The sequence below is a fragment of the Aptenodytes forsteri genome, unplaced genomic scaffold (assembly GCF_000699145.1).
Source record: "Aptenodytes forsteri isolate BGI_AS27 unplaced genomic scaffold, ASM69914v1 Scaffold35, whole genome shotgun sequence".
NCBI classification, from domain to species: Eukaryota; Metazoa; Chordata; class Aves; order Sphenisciformes; family Spheniscidae; genus Aptenodytes; species Aptenodytes forsteri.
In genome coordinates this window covers 1,331,303-1,350,985 of record NW_008795334.1, presented here as the reverse complement: position 1 = coordinate 1,350,985, position 19,683 = coordinate 1,331,303, and the positions used below count along the sequence as shown (strand labels likewise).

Here is a 19,683-nt window from a genome sequence, read left to right as displayed (position 1 = left end):
GCCGGCGCCCCTCGCGCTGCTGGGAGGGTCCTGCTGGAGTCGCAGTATGGCCGGCTGCTCGCCCGGGTACGGGCAGGGGGAAGCAGCTCTTTTACTTTCTGATTGAAAGCGTGCTGTTGCTGCGCCGCCGTTCTTGAAAATGTCCCCATCAAAACTAACTCCGTGTGACTGTAACTGTATGTCTGGGGCTATATGGTGCAAGTAAGACAGTAGGTAATGACATGAAGACGCTTGCAGGTTAGTTAGGTTAACTTCTGGTCGCTGTCATAAAAAGGGCCTAGGAACACAGAGGAAAAGAGCAGTCCTCAAAAGCTGGTTCAAAGTCGGAAAAAATTTTTGAGCTCTTTCAGGTGAAAGGAAGCTGATGTTTTGACTTCCCGGCACCTAAGGGCCAAAAGCATGCTGTGTTTCATTAGAGCCTTTCTGGTACGGGGACTGTATCAGGTGTGAAGAGGACTGTGGTTAAGGAGAGCTCAACAACGGGAGAAGGGCTAGATTATCGCTAAAAACTTTTCTTTTTTGAGGCCAGGAATATGTAGGCCAAAATGATGCCGCTTTCCTTCTGATGTAGCTATGCTAAATTTACCTGACCCCTTCTTTTTTCCCTCTCCATTAGAAGTGTGGAGATTTAGCCCCAGGTGTGTGAAGCGTTTTCTAAAAGGAACCTTGAAACAGTAGATGCAAAAGTCAGTCAGGTCTAAAGACCTTCACGATACATTTTTGAAGCTGGCTGTTTTGCAAGGCTGGTTTGTTTAGAAAAACTACCTCCACACGAGATCTTACCACTATATTTCGTTGTAATGTACAAAGGAACCTTTTGATTCTGACAGCGCCAAGCTATTTTTGATCTGGTTAGTAACACTGTATGAGTCAAGTTTCGTACAGAACAAAAAGACACTCTTTGCTTCAAGCTATAATTTGATTCTAGCCAAGGTTGGAGAAAGACTTGCATTTTAATATAGAAGGGAAGAATGTTCATTGTATGCAAATATTAAGATACCAACTCCTGTGGGGGTTGGGTTGTTTCTTTCCTTCTTCTAATGTAGCAATTTCTGATGGCTAACAAGTTGGATACAGCAATGTGGATTTCCCGCTTGTTCACAGTTTACTGCTCAGCTTTGTTTGTCCTGCCTCTTCTAGGGTATGTATTGCAATATTGTAAAATAGCATTAAAAATTTACAAAGTAACTACACTCCCTTTTCATAGAGTTGTTTTTCATGTAAGGGTAGATTTCTATTATTCAGCTTATTTGGATGCTTTTTGTCAGAACAGATTTTAGATTGGTTTAAGACGCTTTTAGGTGTGTTTGGAAAATGCATTGAGCAACTGTAAAGTAGTGGCAAACGCATGTTTTTATGTGTAGTTATGGAGTAATTATTGAGTTGTTATACCTTTGGCACCTGCAGTAAGTCAGTGTTACTAGTTTTTGAGTTGTAGTTTGGTAATAGCGCTTATGGATAATAGAAATACTTCAGGTATTGTGCAATTGTGATGCAATTCTCAAGGGTGGAAGACTTCTGAGCAGGGGCTTGGTTCATATGGTAACGTTTCCTCCGATGATTTGCAGGTTGCATGAAGCAGCAAGCTTTTATCAGCGTGCCTTGCTGGCAAATGCTCTTACTAGTGCCCTCCGACTACACCAAAGGCTACCGCACTTTCAGCTTAGCAGGGCGTTTCTGGCCCAGGCTTTGCTGGAGGACAGCTGCCACTACCTGTTGTACTCTCTTATCTTTGTGAATTCCTACCCTGTTACAAGTATCCTTTACTTGTGTCATCCTGGTAATGTTTTTAAATATCCTAAAACTTGATTCTTTTCATCACCTGTGCCATGATTTGAAAAACTAGTTTAAACTAGAATACGTTTGCTATTCATAGAACGTACTCCCTGTAAAATAGGAGAGGCTTATGTTGATTGATCCACATTCAGGTTAACCACCTCTAGAACTAGTCTCTGGCTAATTAAATTTTCTTTTTCTGAGACTTAATTTCAATGGATTTTATGACCAGCCTCAGTTACCAACTTTGAGAAGTTGGTAACTTTCATTTATTACCAGTACAGGTCCTCACTGTAAGTAGGACATATATCATGTAGGGAGACAATTATTCAGTAGTAGCTTTTTCAGATAAGTTATTAAACAGATAAAGTCTGCATGCAAAATAGACTTACTCCTGTGGCTTGTCAAAGGTGACATATAAGAACTGGCTTTTCTTGGTGCCGCTTTGTATGTATGGTTAATGTCCTACTCTTAGACATTCCTCTGCTAGAGACATTTTATGTTCTTGTTCTCTAAAATCTGAATGGCTGGCAACTGCATGTTCTTTGGTGAAGAAATGCATTTTGTAGCATCTCTTAAAAAATACTACGACTACATGTATATGATAGATTTTAAGAAGTAATCTCACGTGTCTTGCATGCAGAAAGAGTGTGTACTCTACACACTAGTGTGTAATGGTGTATGCTGTACTTTTGCCTACCTGCATACACACACATTTTGAAGTTAATAAAAATGCATAGCGAAGAGAATGTGTAAGAAACAAAGGGAAGAGCTATAAATATAGTTGTTAGACATATACAAGTCTTAATCCAGTGTAGGTCATTCCAGTCAACCTCTTGCAAAGAGCCATCAGGCTGTGACTTGTGTGTTAGCATAACATCATGGAGAAATGAAGCACTTCTGCAGCCTATAATTTTCCTTATCGCTTGCTTCAGTGAGTATTTTTCCAGTTCTGCTGTTCTCTTTGCTTCATGCTGCCACGTATACAAAGAAGGTTCTTGATGTAAGTATGATACGGTTAATACTGTTGGTATTCTTGGGGTTTATAAACAGGTTTGAGTTGCAGCTATAGTTTCCTTTAGCTACACTGGAGGAGTTAGAGTGAAATTGTAGTATGGAATCTCAGCACAGAGAATCCGAGAGAAGCTAATCTTCTGTTACGACTTAATGATATGTTGGAGTTGACACTAATTATTTTTCTTCAAATGCTGTTCTTTAAAGGAAGCAAGTGCTGTGTAACAGTTAAGTTGAAACTTAAGACATGTCTTTTCAAGCTAAACCATAGCCTGTGAAATTTAATGTTCTATTTCAGTAGTAAAATAACAAACTGCAGGGTGAGGCTAGGAAGCAAAATACTTGCAAGTTGGACCTGCTGCTCAATGAACTGCCTTGTGCAGCTTGATGTAACTCCAACCTTTGGTGTTCCTAACTAGGCTATCTTGCTACCATAAGTACTTCCTCCTAGTGGACAGGATAAGGCTCGTGGCCATTTCTATGCAGTTAAACCTAAAATGGGTGGGTGAGGGAATTGCAACACCTCATGTTTTTAATTGAACTGTATGGAGTTCCAAGCTTCTGCTAGTTTTCTTTGGGATACTAATCTCGGTACCTTTAAAGGATCTAGTCTTAAAATGCTGAAATGAGTTGTAAATGATAACTGTTAGTATTTTGATTTCTTTGTGCTAGAGAAGATAGGTGTAACTTGTGTGTTTTCTGGCAATCTTTTTTTCTTATTTAAAGGCACGAAGTTCAAATAGTCTGCCCTTTCTGAGAAATCTTTTAGAGAAACTGAATGCTAATCAACAGAATATTCTAAAATTCATTGCTTGCAATGAAATTTTCCTGATGCCAGCTACAGTTTTTATGCTCTTCAGGTAAGAATTACCATAAATACTTTCAGAATTAGAAACTTTCTACACAAGATTATTTTTTGCAGTTGAGTTCTCTGTGGGTCACAGATCTCCGTTTGTATGATTCTGGCTGACCAAGGCTTGAACTTAGAGTTAAATTTATTTGATTCCTAGACTTCTTAAGTTGATGCATCATGAAGTCAAAAACCATTTACTCTCATATAACTGTGCACCAAAAAACCCTTCCCTTTCATAGCACGGGTGACATTGTTGGGTCAAATCAAAGTTTTTCAGGCCTGTAACTTGCTTTCTCCTACATTGTTCATTAAGGTTTTATTTGGTCAGTGTAATAGAATGTTAAGATCTTCAGCTTCACTGAAAGCGAACTCTTATTTTTGGCTATTAGATTCCAGAAATTTAAGTGGCATGAAATTTCATTGTGCTGAAAGTGTGCGAGCAGGAGTAGGTTATGTCCTCTCCTGTGTTACTTCTGACCAGTGACCCATGTCTCTTTTTTATGATTCCATTTGGTTTTGCCTGCTGTGCAGCCTGTTGAATTCATTTTGGGGATCTTGAGCATATGCACGTTGGAATCCTGCTGAAGTCATATAGGCATAACGACCTGCCAGTCACTGAAGTTTGGGTCATTGCCTTTTAATATTTGAAGGGGGAATAACGCCCTTTGTTCTATACAAGTCATAGCACAGTGAGAGCATTTGTCCCGAGTGGTCTTACAGGCAGCAGAAGGGAGGCTTTATCTTCTTGGAAGTTGATAGAATGCATAATTTGTCTTTATCTTCTGATATGTCAGCTGAACACTTCAATCCTTCAGCCCTGAAGGATTCCATTTCATTTAAGGCCATTTACCAACCGACAGATACACTCTGTAGTCAGTATCTGAAACATTCAAGTGCTTTAAACTTCTCTTTAGGAGAACCCCCCCCCCCCGGAGAATTTAGTACATGAAGTGTTGCTACTTGATAAGTCATCTAGTAGATACTGATGCTTGTGAAAGATCAAATATTTTAAATAGTATAATGGTTAAATGCAGCTATTGTGAGAATTTGTTCTTTAAACTGTTTTAGCATATTAAATTACTTGTAAATACGGTACAGGTGCAAGATTTCTTCTTCCCCCTCCTGTAGCTCACTTTCCTTTTCACTTTATATTTTTTCTTCTGGGTAAAGGTATTGCTCATACTTGAAGGAGCTCTACTTACTGGAACCGTCATGTTCATCTTCAAACGGAGCTTTTTAATATTGTGTTATATAAAGAAGCTTCAGTCATTAAAACTAAACTTATGGTACTTGTATGGTTTGTATGCTGCCCTTTCACTGCTTTACAGCACCGTCATGTGAAACAGCACCTTTGTAAAGTATCAAAACCTAATTTCAGTGTAACCAAAATAGTCGGATATCAGCTTGGCATTAATATCTCAATACCTCTATAATAGTCTCCAGTGTGTTCTGAGAAGTTTTGCAAAAGATATTAGAAATATGGCCCAGATGCTCAAAGTGCTACGATTCGAGCTGAAAAAGCTTGCTGTAACTGGACTATTTATGTCAGCCAATTTCTGTGCTTGACCAGCAGACTTTTTCTTAATACTGAACAGGTGTCCACCATCACTTCTGTGATTCTTTGCCTGCCACCAGAAATGAGGCATATAAAAAAACTTCATAAATATAAAATCAATACAAGAACAGCACTTCTTTAACTGCTTCATAGAGCAGTTTTATTCTGTAATGTAAGCTTCTGCTTCTGTAAGTGTATGGTTATGTACTTTTTCTTGTCAGATCTAGATTATTTAAACCAATGTGACCCCAATCTAGCTTTCTTTGAGCTTAAGTAGTTTTTTTGCTTTTATTAGGAAAAGTCCTGTTGGGGTTTTTTTGGTCAGTATTAAGCTCTACTTCTCTATTTTCTTTCAGTGGGCAAGGGAGTCTGCTCCAGCCGTTCATTTACTATAGGTTTCTTACATTACGCTACTCCTCTCGGCGAAATCCATACTGTCGGTAAGCACTAAATTCATTTCGGAAGTTAATGTTTAACTGCATAGTGTCTAGGCATTCAGAAACTTTTCATTCTAAAATGAATGTGTAACTCATAATACTAAATCTGCAAATGGTAATTATAGAATGTGGAATACACCTGCATGCTTAAAGAACAGCTGGTTCAAGGTTACATTTATTTCGTGTAGCTGAACTTTACTGAAATGTACCACCATCCTTGAGTGGGAGCTTGCAGAACATGCTTGCGAAATTAAAACTATGCTTTGGGAGAAGAAAGTCTTTTAATTATTCTGCAACCATTTACCAGAAAGATATCCGTATTTTTAGATTCCAGGCCTATCTGAGGCTAAGTCTATACATGAACAGGCACTTCTGAACTTGTGTAATGTTGACAGAAAAAAAAAATCTGTGGATGATCTTGAAACATGTTCATTACCTCCTTTAGTTAAATTCGCAAGTCAGGTTAATTATAATTGAAATAGAACCATATTGATTTTGTTTGAAAGTTGGTAAAACCAATACTATTGCTTTAAACTTTGAAACCATAAATATTTCTATGAGGATTTGCTCACGTCAGTGCTTTCTCAGAACTTTTCTTCTGACAAGCGTTGCATAGTGTAAGATTTTGTGAACATGCTTTCCAGTCTGATCACTATCCAATTAGAAAATGGTTTGCTAAAGTACCAAGGACGTGGCTTTGGCTGCCGTGGTATGCAAAGACAGTTCTGAGAATCATAAAGTTAATCGCCTCCTATTCCCTACTATTTTGTAAGAAATCAATTGTTCCATCTTAGTACATGTGGTTTTTTTAACAAAAAAAAAAAATCTACGAAGGTGCTTTACTTCTTTGGTATCTAACAATAATTTAAGTTGTGCAATACTAAAACTAACTTTCAATAGAACTAGTTTATCCAAGATTTTCTGCTGGCATTTATGTAGTTCTAAGGGAAACTGGTGTTGTGGGTTTTATTTCTTGTGTCTGTCTTTTAATAGTTGCTTCTAGAGTGCAGGATTCTTGCATTCTTCTTGCCAGAAGTGCAAACACACAATTATCTCCCAACTCCTTACACTATTTCTGATAAAGCATTACTCTTTCTTTTTTTTTATAGTGGGATTTTTTTTTTTTGCTTGAAGGTGGAATTTTTCTGCTGTCATTATATCTGTCCTCAGCTGCAAGTTGCTGAACTAAAGTTAATTAAAATGTTAATGTTTAAAGGACAAGAATTCTGATGCTCTTGCAAGATACTGCAACACTGAGTTGATCTAAAGAACTTGCTAACCAGAGTGCGTGTGGGGTGTTGAGAAAAGTGAATGAAAAAGATAGATTTAGATGATACTTCTGATAAATGCTGTAGGATTTTAATACTCTCTTTAAATCTGATTTTTCAGGACTCTCTTCACTGAGCTGAGGATTGTTGTTGAACACTTAATAATGAAGCCCTCATGCCCTGTTTTTGTAAGAAGACTATGCCTCAGCAGCATTTCCTTTATAAGCAGATTGGCACCAACTGTTGCATAGCCAAATTTCAGGCACTTGTGTTTTGTGAACATTATGAGCAGCTGACACTTCTGCTGATGACTATGAATTCCTGGTTTTACACTGATCTCACTCCAGGCTGTATAAAAATGTGTATATGCTTTTCTTGGAGATAATATGAAATTTAGCATATCAAAAGCAAGTCATGGAAACTTAAAATTACTGTGCTGTATTGCTAATTGGTGAAAAAAAAGTAGCTGCATCCTGTCTAAAACATGTCCAGTCAGACAGAATTGTTTTTTCAGGAATCAAGGATTGTTTGAGGTCGATTAAAACTTTAAGAAGTCTGTGCTCAGTAGGTTTATGTTAGTTGGTACTATAGCTACTGTAGGATGTCTCCAGTGGATAGCAGTTGGTACACATACCTATGCAGTACGCTTTGGACAGTATTCTTCTGCTTACTAAATGTATCTGTAGAACCATTTTGTCTAAATTACTATACTCAATGTAAAAATATGGCCCACTTTGAATTTAACAAAAAGGATTAAAATATCAAGCTGGCATAGTTAACACCTTTTCTGAAGGAGAGGCTATTTTTATTAATATTACTTAAAAAGAACTCTTCCAAGTTTCTACCTTGTGACATAGCCTTACATTACGTTGTTGGAAGAAATTTCGACTCTGATCTCACAGAAAACTGTGCAGTTACCTTGTCACAAGAAGATGTTTTATGAAGCCAAATTGCTGACCTGTAGGCTTTTCAAACAAAGATGCGATGCTTAAGGAGAGGCAATTTTTATTAATATTACTTAAAAAGAACTCTTCCAAGTTTCTACCTTGTGACATAGCCTTACATTACGTTGTTGGAAGAAATTTCAAGACTCTGATCACAGAAAACTGTGCAGTTACCTTGTCACAAGAAGATGTTTTATGAAGCCAAATTGCTGACCTGTAGGCTTTTCAAACAAAGATGCGATGCTTAAACTTTTAACCATCTCTTAAGTGAACTAATCAATATAAATGAAGTAACTTTTGCAGAATCATTGCAGATTTGTTCTTGTGTCCACACAAATGTGAGACTGCAGTAATTCAAGCATGTCAGCTTTTTAGAAAATTAATCTGTAGCTAGCTGTATATAAATTGTTCTTCCAGTTTCTGAGACTCTCATTGTGATGGGAAATCTGCATAAAGGATTGCACCTGTTTAGGCATCTTCCGAAACAAATGAGTGTAGGATTTTTGGCATGAATCCATCTGACCTGAAGCCAGTGTCATGACTACAGAAGTGAATATTAAATTGAGTGCTGATTATGATTATGCATTCACCCAGCAGCTGAAAGGTAGGTCGTGGAAAAACACTATCTGTCTGAACACAACTTCGTTTTATAAATTCAAGGCAAGTATTTGCCTAATCTTCTGTAGTTAATATTCTAATTGCATAAAACTAAAGGGTTTTCATTGGCGTTTTGTAAACTTCTATAGCACTGTACTTAACTATTCTTCCTCAGTCAGAGAAATCTTATGTGAAACACTTTTGAAAACGGTCTTGAAGCAAAGTATGTTCCTGTAACTATTGAGTTACCTGGTTTGTGATGTGTATATCATTCCAACTTTCCAGTTGTATTAGTTTGTTAGATCAGAGCCATGTATTTATACACTTACTTCATTTTTTGCTCAACCTCTTGGTACCGATGAACCAATTGGTAATTGAATATGATATTCTTTGACTTCTTGTCTTGCTCTCTGAACATGATTAGCTATTTATAGAACACTTGCACACTGCAGAAGCAACTGCATGCAGTAATGCTCTACAGCTGTTAAAGACTTGCAACAAGATTCATTATATGTATATCCTGTAATTTGAGAATTTTATAAAAACTAAAATTTCTACTGCAATAAAAGAAGTGTTAAACGTAATTTGCTAGGCTCTTCAAGCTTATTTTCTCTCTAACAGAACATACTGATGCTTGAACCTGGAAGTTGAGCAGAATGCTGTCCTGTGTGTATGTGTGCATGTTCTTATATTCCCACTGCTGCTTCTGAATTGGGACATAATGTCTTGTGCATTTCTAAATTATTTTATAGGGAATTTTTGCCTTATAATGTGCAAAAACTTACGACCCTTTCCTTCAAAATTTAACCCAAGAATAAGCACTGCAACAATAATATCTAATCAGAGCAGAAATCTAGACCTACTTCTCACCATTTCAATTCTTCAGCACTGTTCTAGACCCTCTTTCATGTTACATGGTATATTTTTTTCGAGTGGTGACATCAGACTCTGTTCAGCTCTTTGCACCACTGTGATTTAAAAATTAATTTGGTCATGTAAGTTGGTCCCCCATACTGGGAGTGGAAGGCAAATAAATACTTTTGTAATTAGTGTAAGCAAAATAACATGTTAGTTCTGAGCAAATTTTTGTGGTCTAAGACTGCTGTTACGGGTGCAGTCTACTGTTCCTTTAATTGTATGCTGTCATTGAATTAGAGAAGAGTCTAAATTGGATCTGATGTATTGTAACTGAAGGATGCTAAGTCTTGACATCCAATTCTACGAATGGACGGGGAAGATTAAAAGGAGTAAGTGAATGAGATTTCAGTAAGTAGAGAGTTGGAAGACAGTGCCACGAAGTAGAGCTTATATGTGGATACTGAATTTCTTGTTAGCTCTTTCTATTAAGTCTTAAAAATGGATCGAGAGGAGGAAGATCTTTCATAAATGGGATTTGATTTGATTTGACTAGTAGTGTATTCTTGGCTTTGCAAGGAGTTGCTTGACAAATGAGGCCTGGGTTTTACTTTACTTGTGGCCTGGTAAAACTTACCTCTCTGATGTGCCAAGAAAACATGGAACAATGAGGTAAGAATAACTTCCAAGCAAAATAAATAGGGCAACTGACCTGCACTCTGCATCAGCTTTGATTTTTACTGTAGCCTTTAGGCTGCCTAAGTGATAACACCCAGTTTACTCAATGCTGGCAAAAACATTCTGTCCTTGTGCCTGCTACCTTACCACAGTTTGTGACTGCTTCTATACTAACGATTAAATTAAACACATGAAATGCTGGTTGTGTCCTGATAGCTTGAGATCTTTCTGGTGAAAAGAACTGTATGTTCATGCTGCTGTGCTGTCAACAGCTAGCTGTGATGCAGAGGCTGTAACAGAAGTCTGTGGCAGCAGAGAAATCTTGCAACTGACCATAAAATGCCCGCCAACCCCAACTGTGAAGCAGAGGAATTTTTGTCCTACTGAAAGGTTGTCTACCCAATGTGGTAACTGTTTCCACTGGTATAAATCACACTGGTCATTGTTTTTATTGTCTTAGCTTTCGTAAGTTAAAGTGCTGTTGCACAAATTCTGTGGGTAGACCTACCCCTTGCTGTGCACAAGCTTGCTGTAGAAGTGATGCTCCAGCATAAGACTTGTCTGTTCTCACCTGTAGATAAATAAAGCATCAGGACCCAGTAGGTCTGTTGGAGTAGCTAATGCCAGTTGGGACTTCTTACACAAAAAGTAATTCACTAATGCATCCCTCCTTTCCTTTATTGTCTTTAATTTTATACTTTTATTGTCATTTTTGTGCTGTCAGTTTTATGTTTTGCTCCCTCCTTTGATGGATGTTCAAGGAGAGCGATATTTGTTAATATTTTAAGTTAAACATTTTAAGGATTTTTTTTTAATATATTATGAGCCACTATTTGTTCCAGCAGTTTTTGAGCTGCTTACTATATACGTGATAGTACTGTCCAAACAAATAACATAGCTGGTTATTTTGTACAGTCTGTGCTGGACCTTTTTATTGTTAGGCACCTGTATTGCAACACTTGCTGTACAGATCCCTTGTAACTAAGGAAGTACAGTTCTTGCCCATTTTACAGACAGGAACTGAGGCATGGAAGGAAAGAGTGCTTGCCTGAGGCCATGTAAGAGCTCTGGCAGAGCAGCAAGTAGAAAAAAAGAGTTGGGCAAGAGTCCAGGGGGAACTGTGATTTGTTTCTACACCACATACGACTTCCTGGTCCCGTTTCCAAAATGATACTAACTGCTGCTTAAATGGTTTCAAAAATACTGTACTTTATGGTGCTCAGATTAAGGGTAGCAAAGACCATTGAGCTAGAACAGCATGTTCTTTTAAAGTGATGCCAAAAATTGATTCCCATGTGCAAGAGCTAGGCGTGGCCCCTGGTATCTTCATCTTTCTGGTGAGGAAAAGTAATGCAACAGAATAAGATCGCAAGCACTTATATGCTAGATGTTAGTGGGGTGTGCTGATCTGTTGTAACTGTCTGTAATTTTTAATTGCTGCAATGCAAGTATTTGTGGTTAAGCTATACTGAAATTGGTTAGTGTGTATTTGTAACTTTTAATGTGCTATAAGTTTCTTAAAATCATGGGAAGAGTCAGGCCTTGCTGTTTTAAATCGCCTTTTAAGGATAGAACCTCAAGCAATCCTTTATTTCAAAGATGCATTATCAGTATGCATAATGTAATTGAATTTAACCTTAAATGTGGATTCAAAAATATCTTTTTCATAAAATGTCAGCATTACTCATTAACTTCTCTGCAGAAGCTAGCTCTGTGATAATAGCAGGTACTGTGCAGGTAGGGGAGTTTCATTGCTTAGTTCCGTGCCATCCAGATGGTACAAACTTCTAAAATGAATTGAAAAAATTCATCTTTTACTTGTATTCAAGGACTGAGGCACAAAATGCTAATGTAAGGGCTCAGAGGGGAAATATAGTTCTCCTGCATATTTGAGAAAATGTGAAGCCCTTTCAAGAAAATCTAATAAACATAATAATCACAGGCTGCTGACACTAAGGAAAAAGCACCTCATTCGCTCTTTCTTTTATGCAGCGATTTACTGGTCCCTACTGATTTTCAAATTGGATCACTGCAGTAAATTATCCATGCCAGTACCTGTGAAAGAAAGCACTGGGATCCATATTTGTTTAGTGCTGTGCTTAAATCAGCAAGAATGATAGATTTGATGGTATGAAATTGGAAATATCAAGGGCTTTTCTCAGTGAACGAGCGAGTATCTCCATTTGTAATTTATTGTGACCCTTTTTCACTGTATGTGCTTTGTATGTCAAATATTTATTTTGAAACAAATTAAATTGTTTTCTGTATTGATACAGCTATTGTTTTGTTCATGTTCTTGAAATCAAATTGTGTAGGGTTTTTTTTTCTGGATTTAAAATATTACCAATGTTGTGTTGCAAAACAGCACTTGTTTAAGTTCAAATCTCCGAGTTTGAGTTACTGACCAACAGCTTTCCATGTTAAATGTTCTAGATATGTGTTGCGTGTTCTGTTTTTTTTGTTTTGGTTTTTTTTGTGTGTTTAGTGCAGGATGCAGTGAGCTACTGCGGCTTCTTTTCTAGAGGAAGAAGGAAGATTAAGCTGTGATCAAAACCAAAAAAAGGTGATCCCTGTGTAAGTCATTGGAGCTATTCTGCTTTACACCTGGTGTAGGTAACACTAAGTCCTGTGAAAAAATTCACCTACGTGCTCAGTTTACTGCCATATTTTCAGTGCAGATGTTAATAGAGAAAGTTGACTGTACACCTGTGTTTTTACAGGACTCCTGTCCCTTTAATCTTAAAATAGGTTACTTTGTGACTGATTACATCCCACTACCTAATAAGTGCCAGGGCTGAACTGAAAACAAGTTGTAGCTAGTGCTTGATTGCTTGGAATTTATATCAGTATAATAATAATTTGTTCTGCAACTAGTAAGCAAAACTGTAAACCAGTGTTGTTAATAATGTGACCCTATGTTACCCTCTTCTTGTGAGCTAGGCTTAGGTCACTTCTGATGGCATGTTAAATAGCTGACTTCAGTTCAACCCCAGTGCCAACCAGATGGGCTTTATTCTACCAAAGCTGGCTACCACCATACAGCTGCGGTTTTGTAGAAGCAGTAGTGTGGATTGTATTCTGAGGAGCCATGAAAGACTTCGCTCTTAAAAGAAAGCAATGGTTAATTTGAGTTCACCTCCCTTCATCCCGGTTTCCATGTGCCTGACCATGATACCTTGCTTGTGAGGCGAGTGAAGTATTGCAGCAGTCCAGACTCCTGCTTGGGGTGAGGAAACTGGTTTCCTTGAGTACAAGTGCAGATCATGGTATTTTCATTTGCTGTGTGTGTTCCCATGGATGTTCACTCATACACCTTTGCCAATGTGAAGAGCAAGAGTATGTTGGATGAAGGTGGTGCATCGGTTGGTTGAGATATTTCACGGGAAAATAAGCTGAAAATCAGAAATGGTAAAGGTGTGGGGCTAGATTATCTACAAGGGTTAAAGCAATGTCAACTATAGTTTTCACAAAGGTAGAAATGTAATAGAGAAGGAAGGAGAATGGGGAGAAAAATAACGAGAACGCAGAAGAGTTCAGCTCTGTGATAAAAAGAGGTATGGAAATCCTACTGGGTGCTCTGTTGCTTTCACAAACCCCAATTCACCGTTCATGGTTTTATGCCATCAGTATCCTCTGGATAGTACTTAAGTTTTCTGGCTGTAAATTATTTCTAACTTAGTCTCTATTAAAATACTATTGGAATAGCATGTTCAGAAGCTGCCACAAGAGCTGACAGGCTGATCTTGGTTTACTTAAAATGGGAAACAGCTGCAGTGGAATTATGTGTTCTTGTCCGTTATGTTTGAAGATCCTGTAGTGGAAAAGTAGAGAAATAAACACTTACTATGGTCTATATTGCTACTGGACTTCTTGGCTTTTTTTTAAGCTTTTCTCTTTCCATGTTGCTTTGCTACGTTTTTATATTGGCAGTCTAGGGGAAGATACCATATGTGCAACTGCATGGGGTTTTGTCCTGATGTATGTTTGCTTCTGTGTGCAAAGACACATATAGAACTTTTTGTAACTTAAGTTACAAATGATATTTGTAACTTAGCATTTTAACATTTTTGGATTTAATTTTTTTAATCTAGAAAATCTGATCAGTGTTTTGAGATGACATGTTTGCCTATTACAATCCCTTTCAACATACTTTCTGCTATAGCAACTTCAGTTAAGTTCTGAGTAAAGCACAACAAAAATAATTGTGAGTCTTTTCAGTGATAAAGGTTAAATCAAAGCCATTATTAGCAAGTTTTTTCTAATGGCAGATGGAAATCTGAAGTTGATTTTCTGAATTCTCATGTGTCCACTGGCATTTTATCAGTTGTATAACTGTATAATACAGAGAAATATTGAAACCTTAGAAACGACACCTATAGCATCAAGCATTAGTTCATGGTGCATTTGTTGAGCATCCAGTGGGTCTATTCATGTTTTTAATTCAAACTTTTTAACGTCACTCTGGGGCAGAGGTAAGCAAGATGCTTGGTTGCATCAATGTATATGTGCTGTAGATTGATGGTGTGTATGTATACGTAGAGCAGCAGATAGATGACTAAATAAAACACGTAATACTTTGAGGTTTTTTGCCGTTTGGATATGTCAAAACACTTTGCTCTTTATGATTAAAAAGCCTCTTCCTGCCCTCTGCCAGCCTTTCCTCTTTGCAGAGTGTTACACATTTGTAAAGCAAATAGTTTTTAAAAAGATTCTTGCACTGCGTAGGTGCTTCTAATACCTTAACTTTACACACTTCAAAAGTAATAGTCAAGCTTATTTCACATTCTTGTAATCAAAGTTTCTTACAAGCAAAAGAATCAAGCTGCTTTTAAGCTGGTCCTTGATTTGTTCATGTAAGAGATTGTCGGACAGGTGGAGTAGCAGGAGACTAGACCTGATGATGCAGGAAGCTTCCTCCAGTCCTCTGTTCCTGTGCATGTCTGCATATTACTGTAGAGATAAGAGTAGTTGTTTCAATGTATTATGTACCTAGTATTGTTTTTAAGAATCTTAAACAAGCTTTCTGCTTTAGGATGAAGATAAGTGCTGCTAACCTTAAGAGTTCTTTTTTCTTACTCAAAGGCTGGAAATTTTATTTGATGGTATGATTTGGTCAGCTGAAATGAAATGGAATTCTTCCATGTGCTAATTTTATTCCAAACCACTGACCTCTAGTGGCTGGTTTGCAACTTATGAAGCAAAACATTTTAGCAATTTAATGTGCTCCTGGTGTCTATTGCCTACAGGAGAGTCTTCTTCCCTTTAAATTTCTCAGGAGAATAATATCTCTTCATAATTTATTGTACTTTGGCAAGTATCTATCTGCTTTATGCATTAGAAAGGAGATCAAAAGAAAGCTGGATTTATGGTTAAGGTTTCTTTAAAGAAATCTAACTACTCACAAGCCCAAATGTTTGCTGTGATTGTTGGGAAGCTAAAAGACCCTATGATCTGTGAGAGCATCCCATAATAAAGATCTTAAAACATTTATTGTCAAATCCTTGCAGTCATAAAGCATGGTAATTATATTAGCAGAATCCTGATTCCTTTTTGCTTAGGATGTTGCTGCCTTGCAATTGAAGTCTTTCCTACATGTGTGCGTGCGATTATTGATACAGGAACAGTAATGCTTTCATCTTTTTCCTGCATAACCATGAAGCGCACATTTCTGGATATACGTTGTATGAATCTTTCCCTTTTCCCTAATTTAATTGTAGCCGCATATGTCCCAGTATAACTCCCATTGATTGTTGTTGTTGTTGAGATAGGCAAGCAACTCCATTCCCCAGCGGGAGAGCAAATTCTTTAAAAGTGTAATGCCTCCCTTTGGGAAAACCAGAGTATTGGGTAGCTAAAAGGAGTGCCTGCATTGGCATGTTAAATCAGAGCCATACTGGTTTTTTTTAAGTGAATCCCCTGATTGTTCTCATTTACCATGAAACCAAACTGGAACGTCTGCTCTAGGCTCACCCCTAATGAGCTCTAGTCTCTGTCAGGGATACAGGGCCTGACTGCTGTGGGGACTGCATTATTGCCAAGTTCTCTTGAGCGTACCAAGTGCACATGGCAGCGGAGGGCTTCCAAACCATGGAGACAACGTGGTGTCCTGAGGTCTTTTGAGCACTAAATAAAGGGCCAAATGATACCTCTGCCTCCACGTCTGCTGTCAATCCCTAGCCCTCAAAGTTTATCCCATCTTTCTCCTATCCTGATATTTCTTCCCTTCTTTACCTGTTGTCTGCCCCTGTGAAACCCTTTCTCTTTTCTGGAATTCCCTCCCTCTGCTTTATTGCACTCCCACTTCAACCGATTCTGCAGTACTGATGTCAGCTTAGCCTCCCAGCCTCCCAGAAGATCTGGCATGTCTCAGCTGGGTTCCTGAAGAAAGGATAGGGTTGCCAGCCTGCGCTGTGAGAGGACTGCAAGCTGCTCCAGCAGCAGCAGGAGGTCACTGGCCACCTGGCTGCTGCTGGGGTCAAAAGGGCTGGTTGAGCACCATTGCACGCAGCTTAAAAAACTGCAGATGACTCTGCTGGTGTTCAGGTGAATGAACTGCATGTGAATAATTGAAAACACTTATCCACGTGCTGGAAACGAAAGATATTTAATTCTAGTTTATGTTGATCTTTGACCCAGTGACCATGAAATAACTTTACAGACCTATGTCAGAGTGGTGTTACGCAGACTTCTGTAGATTCACCATTTTGTGCTTTGGAAGAGTCATTGCTCTCATGCACCTGCCCACCACAAAATATTTTCTTTTTTCCTGTTAATTTAAATATTTTACCTGAAAAACTTAAAGGCTGCTTGGGATCACTGGACACTTTATACATTCATACTTTTTTTTTTTGGAACTATCAGTATGTATTTGCTTGGTGTTAACAATATACGTGTAGTATCATAAGGTACAAAATCAAAACAGTCTTTCCCTTTTAAAAACCTCGCTATGCTGTATGAAAGAGACACAAGGCAGGATGTTATGGGAAACCCAAATTGTAATTTAAACTATATTAAGTCATTACCTCAGCTCTTGCCGCTGATCTGGGGACACTGCAAGTCTCCTCCACTGTATGAACTTGAAATCTTTAATGAATTTCAGATTCAAAAGTATTCAAATTGGTTTTATATTACATCATTTTTCATATAAGGAACACTAAAATCCTTCACTGTATATTAGCCTTTACATATCACATATTTCTTGCTAGATAGTAACATTGGAGAATTTCGTCATGATGTACTATTGTAGCTTGAGTAATCCAGTCAGTTACTCCTTTCTTTTAAATAAACAGGAACGAAGAGGAAAGTTTCCAAAGGTCTGTATTTCAATCCAGTTGCCTGTTCTTACTTAGAACTGCTTACAGATCGAGAAACTTTTCAAGCGTCTCCATAAAGCAGGTTCTAAATCTTAAAAGGTTGTACCCACACAGGCCCTGTTCTTCCTGAAGACCTTTATAATGTGGTAAAGCAACTTAACCTTAAGTTTTTACTGACAAGGTAATATGCTCTGCACAACAAGGTTATAGAGTTTTTGCAAAAGGATGCCTGAGGAAATGACCTCGATACAGTAGCCAGCCTCCCTCTTTTTAGGAGCAATATATCAAGATCTTCATGTGATAGGTATAGGAGCAACCTCTGTCCCCTAGCCAGAGGTTCAGATGGCACAGAAGTCCCTGTACAAGCATGGCATATGATTGGCACAGAAGTCCCTGTACAAGCACGGCATATGTAAATAATAATGTTTTTAATCAGGTCAGAGTTTAGCAATTAGAATGTGAATGAGATTTTTTTTTCCTTTAAACTGGCTTGATTTCATGAAATATGGGCTTAAAATAGCTATTGAATAACCATTACTCCCAATTAAACCTTAGGATCCAATTCCAACTATATTGAACGAAAATGTTGCCACTCAATGATAAACAAGATCTCACCTATTTGCTATGGCTATATATAGTAGTCTTTGCCACAGGCAAGAAGTTGTTTAATACAGTTTGGATGTGCTGAAATACATAAATAGTTCCCTGTCATTTAGGGTGTTTCTCCATTCATTGCTAGTGATTGATAACTAATGTGATGCTCATAAATAAGGATTTGAGATTTTTGTCTTAGGATGCTGCAGCTATGTGCCAGGAGACATGGTAATTCATTATCAATTGCTTTATGTACTTGGCTATCCCACGCTGAACAGGCTGTTACTGATGTTCTTTTGCTTGTTCTTCATCTCCTTCCTCAGGTTTCAGTATTTATCAATAGAAAGGTTCATGCAGAGCCCTTGATCATGTAAGTCCTGGTTGACTGCCACACTGGTAGTATCTATTAATCTGTCTATAGTATTCCAGCTTTATTATTTCCCTTCCTGTTTCATATTTACAACAACAAAACCAGACAAGGCAAAGTCAGTTATTCAGCTGGATAAAAGAATATGAAATAGTTTAGTAATTCCATTTGGTTTTGGATAGGAAATGATAAACCTAAAGAAAAATATTTTTAGAAGTAATGCAACAGTTAGCATATCTTCTAGATTATAGCAGAGACTCTTCAGGAATTACAAATGTTTCAAGAATTTCTATATTCTTTCAAATATCTTTATGTAGGGAAAAGAAAGGGAACTCTGTTAACCTCATGTTTCTTCTTTTTTGACTGTTAGGCTCTTGCCAAAATAACAAGCAGCCAGCAAAACGTACCTCAGCTGCATGTTAGACCCCAACTAAAATTGGTGAATCGACTCCACAGTTGCTACTTCACAACTTGCAGTGAATTTAGTATTTAACTCCATTGCTGTGCATTTGGTACTTAATGATACAGCATCTGTTGCAATACTCCTGAATCACCTGGTATGGCTGCGACTGGACTACAGGGAAGATGGGTGTTAATTATTTTGTGCAAGTATTTTACTTCAATCTGCCTCCATCGGGCTTCTAGGAAAACTTGTACTGGCAATGCTAATCACTAGCTGGCTGGTAAAGAAGGTATGTGCCAGCAAACCTTGTTCAAAATCTAAATGGGTATGTTGAAGACAGGCACCGTAATAATTCTCCTCAGGGATCAAATGCTTTGTGGATTATCAGGTATATTAATTATACAAATCCCTTGCCAAGCTAACTTCTGGTAAGCTCCCGTGTTCCTTGCAGCGTGCAAATGAAGACAAGGAAGCCAGAGACGTTTTGTCAGTCACGTAAGCTAACATGAAGGCTATCCTAGAAAAACTTAAAATTGCCCAAATGCTTTTTTATAAAAAAGGGTGTAATCTGATGCCAGTGGGACTGCATGGGACTGAGCCAGGCTGTGAGAACTGCAAAGGAGGTATCACAACAGGGCTGGGATGGGTACAAGAAGACATCACAACCCTCTGACTGCTGGATCATCCACAAGGTACTCTGGAGAAAGAAATAGGTTTTTTTATTAGATTTTGTTTTATCAGCACTGACTCGGGAAAAGCACATTTTAGGGGAGACCTAAAGGTAGGGAAGAGCATTTTCACGTAAAAATCTTGCCAACAGATTCAGCATACATGTTTTAAATTTATCTATAAAAGCATAGTTACGTGTTTTCACCCGTGCTAACAAATTTAGCATACGTACATATGTTACACACGCGCGTATCTATCATCTCTTTATTACGAGGAGTAAATTAGCAGTTCCTGAGCAGGAGGCGCTCCCGACGCGTACTTCAGATGCAGGCGAGCCGAGGGGGGGGAAATCGGGGCCGA

The 19,683-nt window shown here is 38.0% G+C and overlaps 1 protein-coding gene across 1 annotated transcript; it reads left to right on the top strand.

The window, feature by feature from the left end:
• Nucleotides 1-1,051: 1,051 nt before the first annotated feature.
• TMEM33 (transmembrane protein 33) lies at nucleotides 1,052-7,244 on the top strand. Its single transcript, XM_009280128.1, has 6 exons — nucleotides 1,052-1,141; nucleotides 1,569-1,756; nucleotides 2,712-2,779; nucleotides 3,517-3,650; nucleotides 5,555-5,638; nucleotides 7,025-7,244. The coding sequence occupies exons 1-6, from the start codon at nucleotides 1,056-1,058 to the stop codon at nucleotides 7,152-7,154; spliced, it is 690 nt and encodes a 229-aa protein (XP_009278403.1). The 5' UTR covers nucleotides 1,052-1,055; the 3' UTR covers nucleotides 7,155-7,244.
• Nucleotides 7,245-19,683: the final 12,439 nt, after the last annotated feature.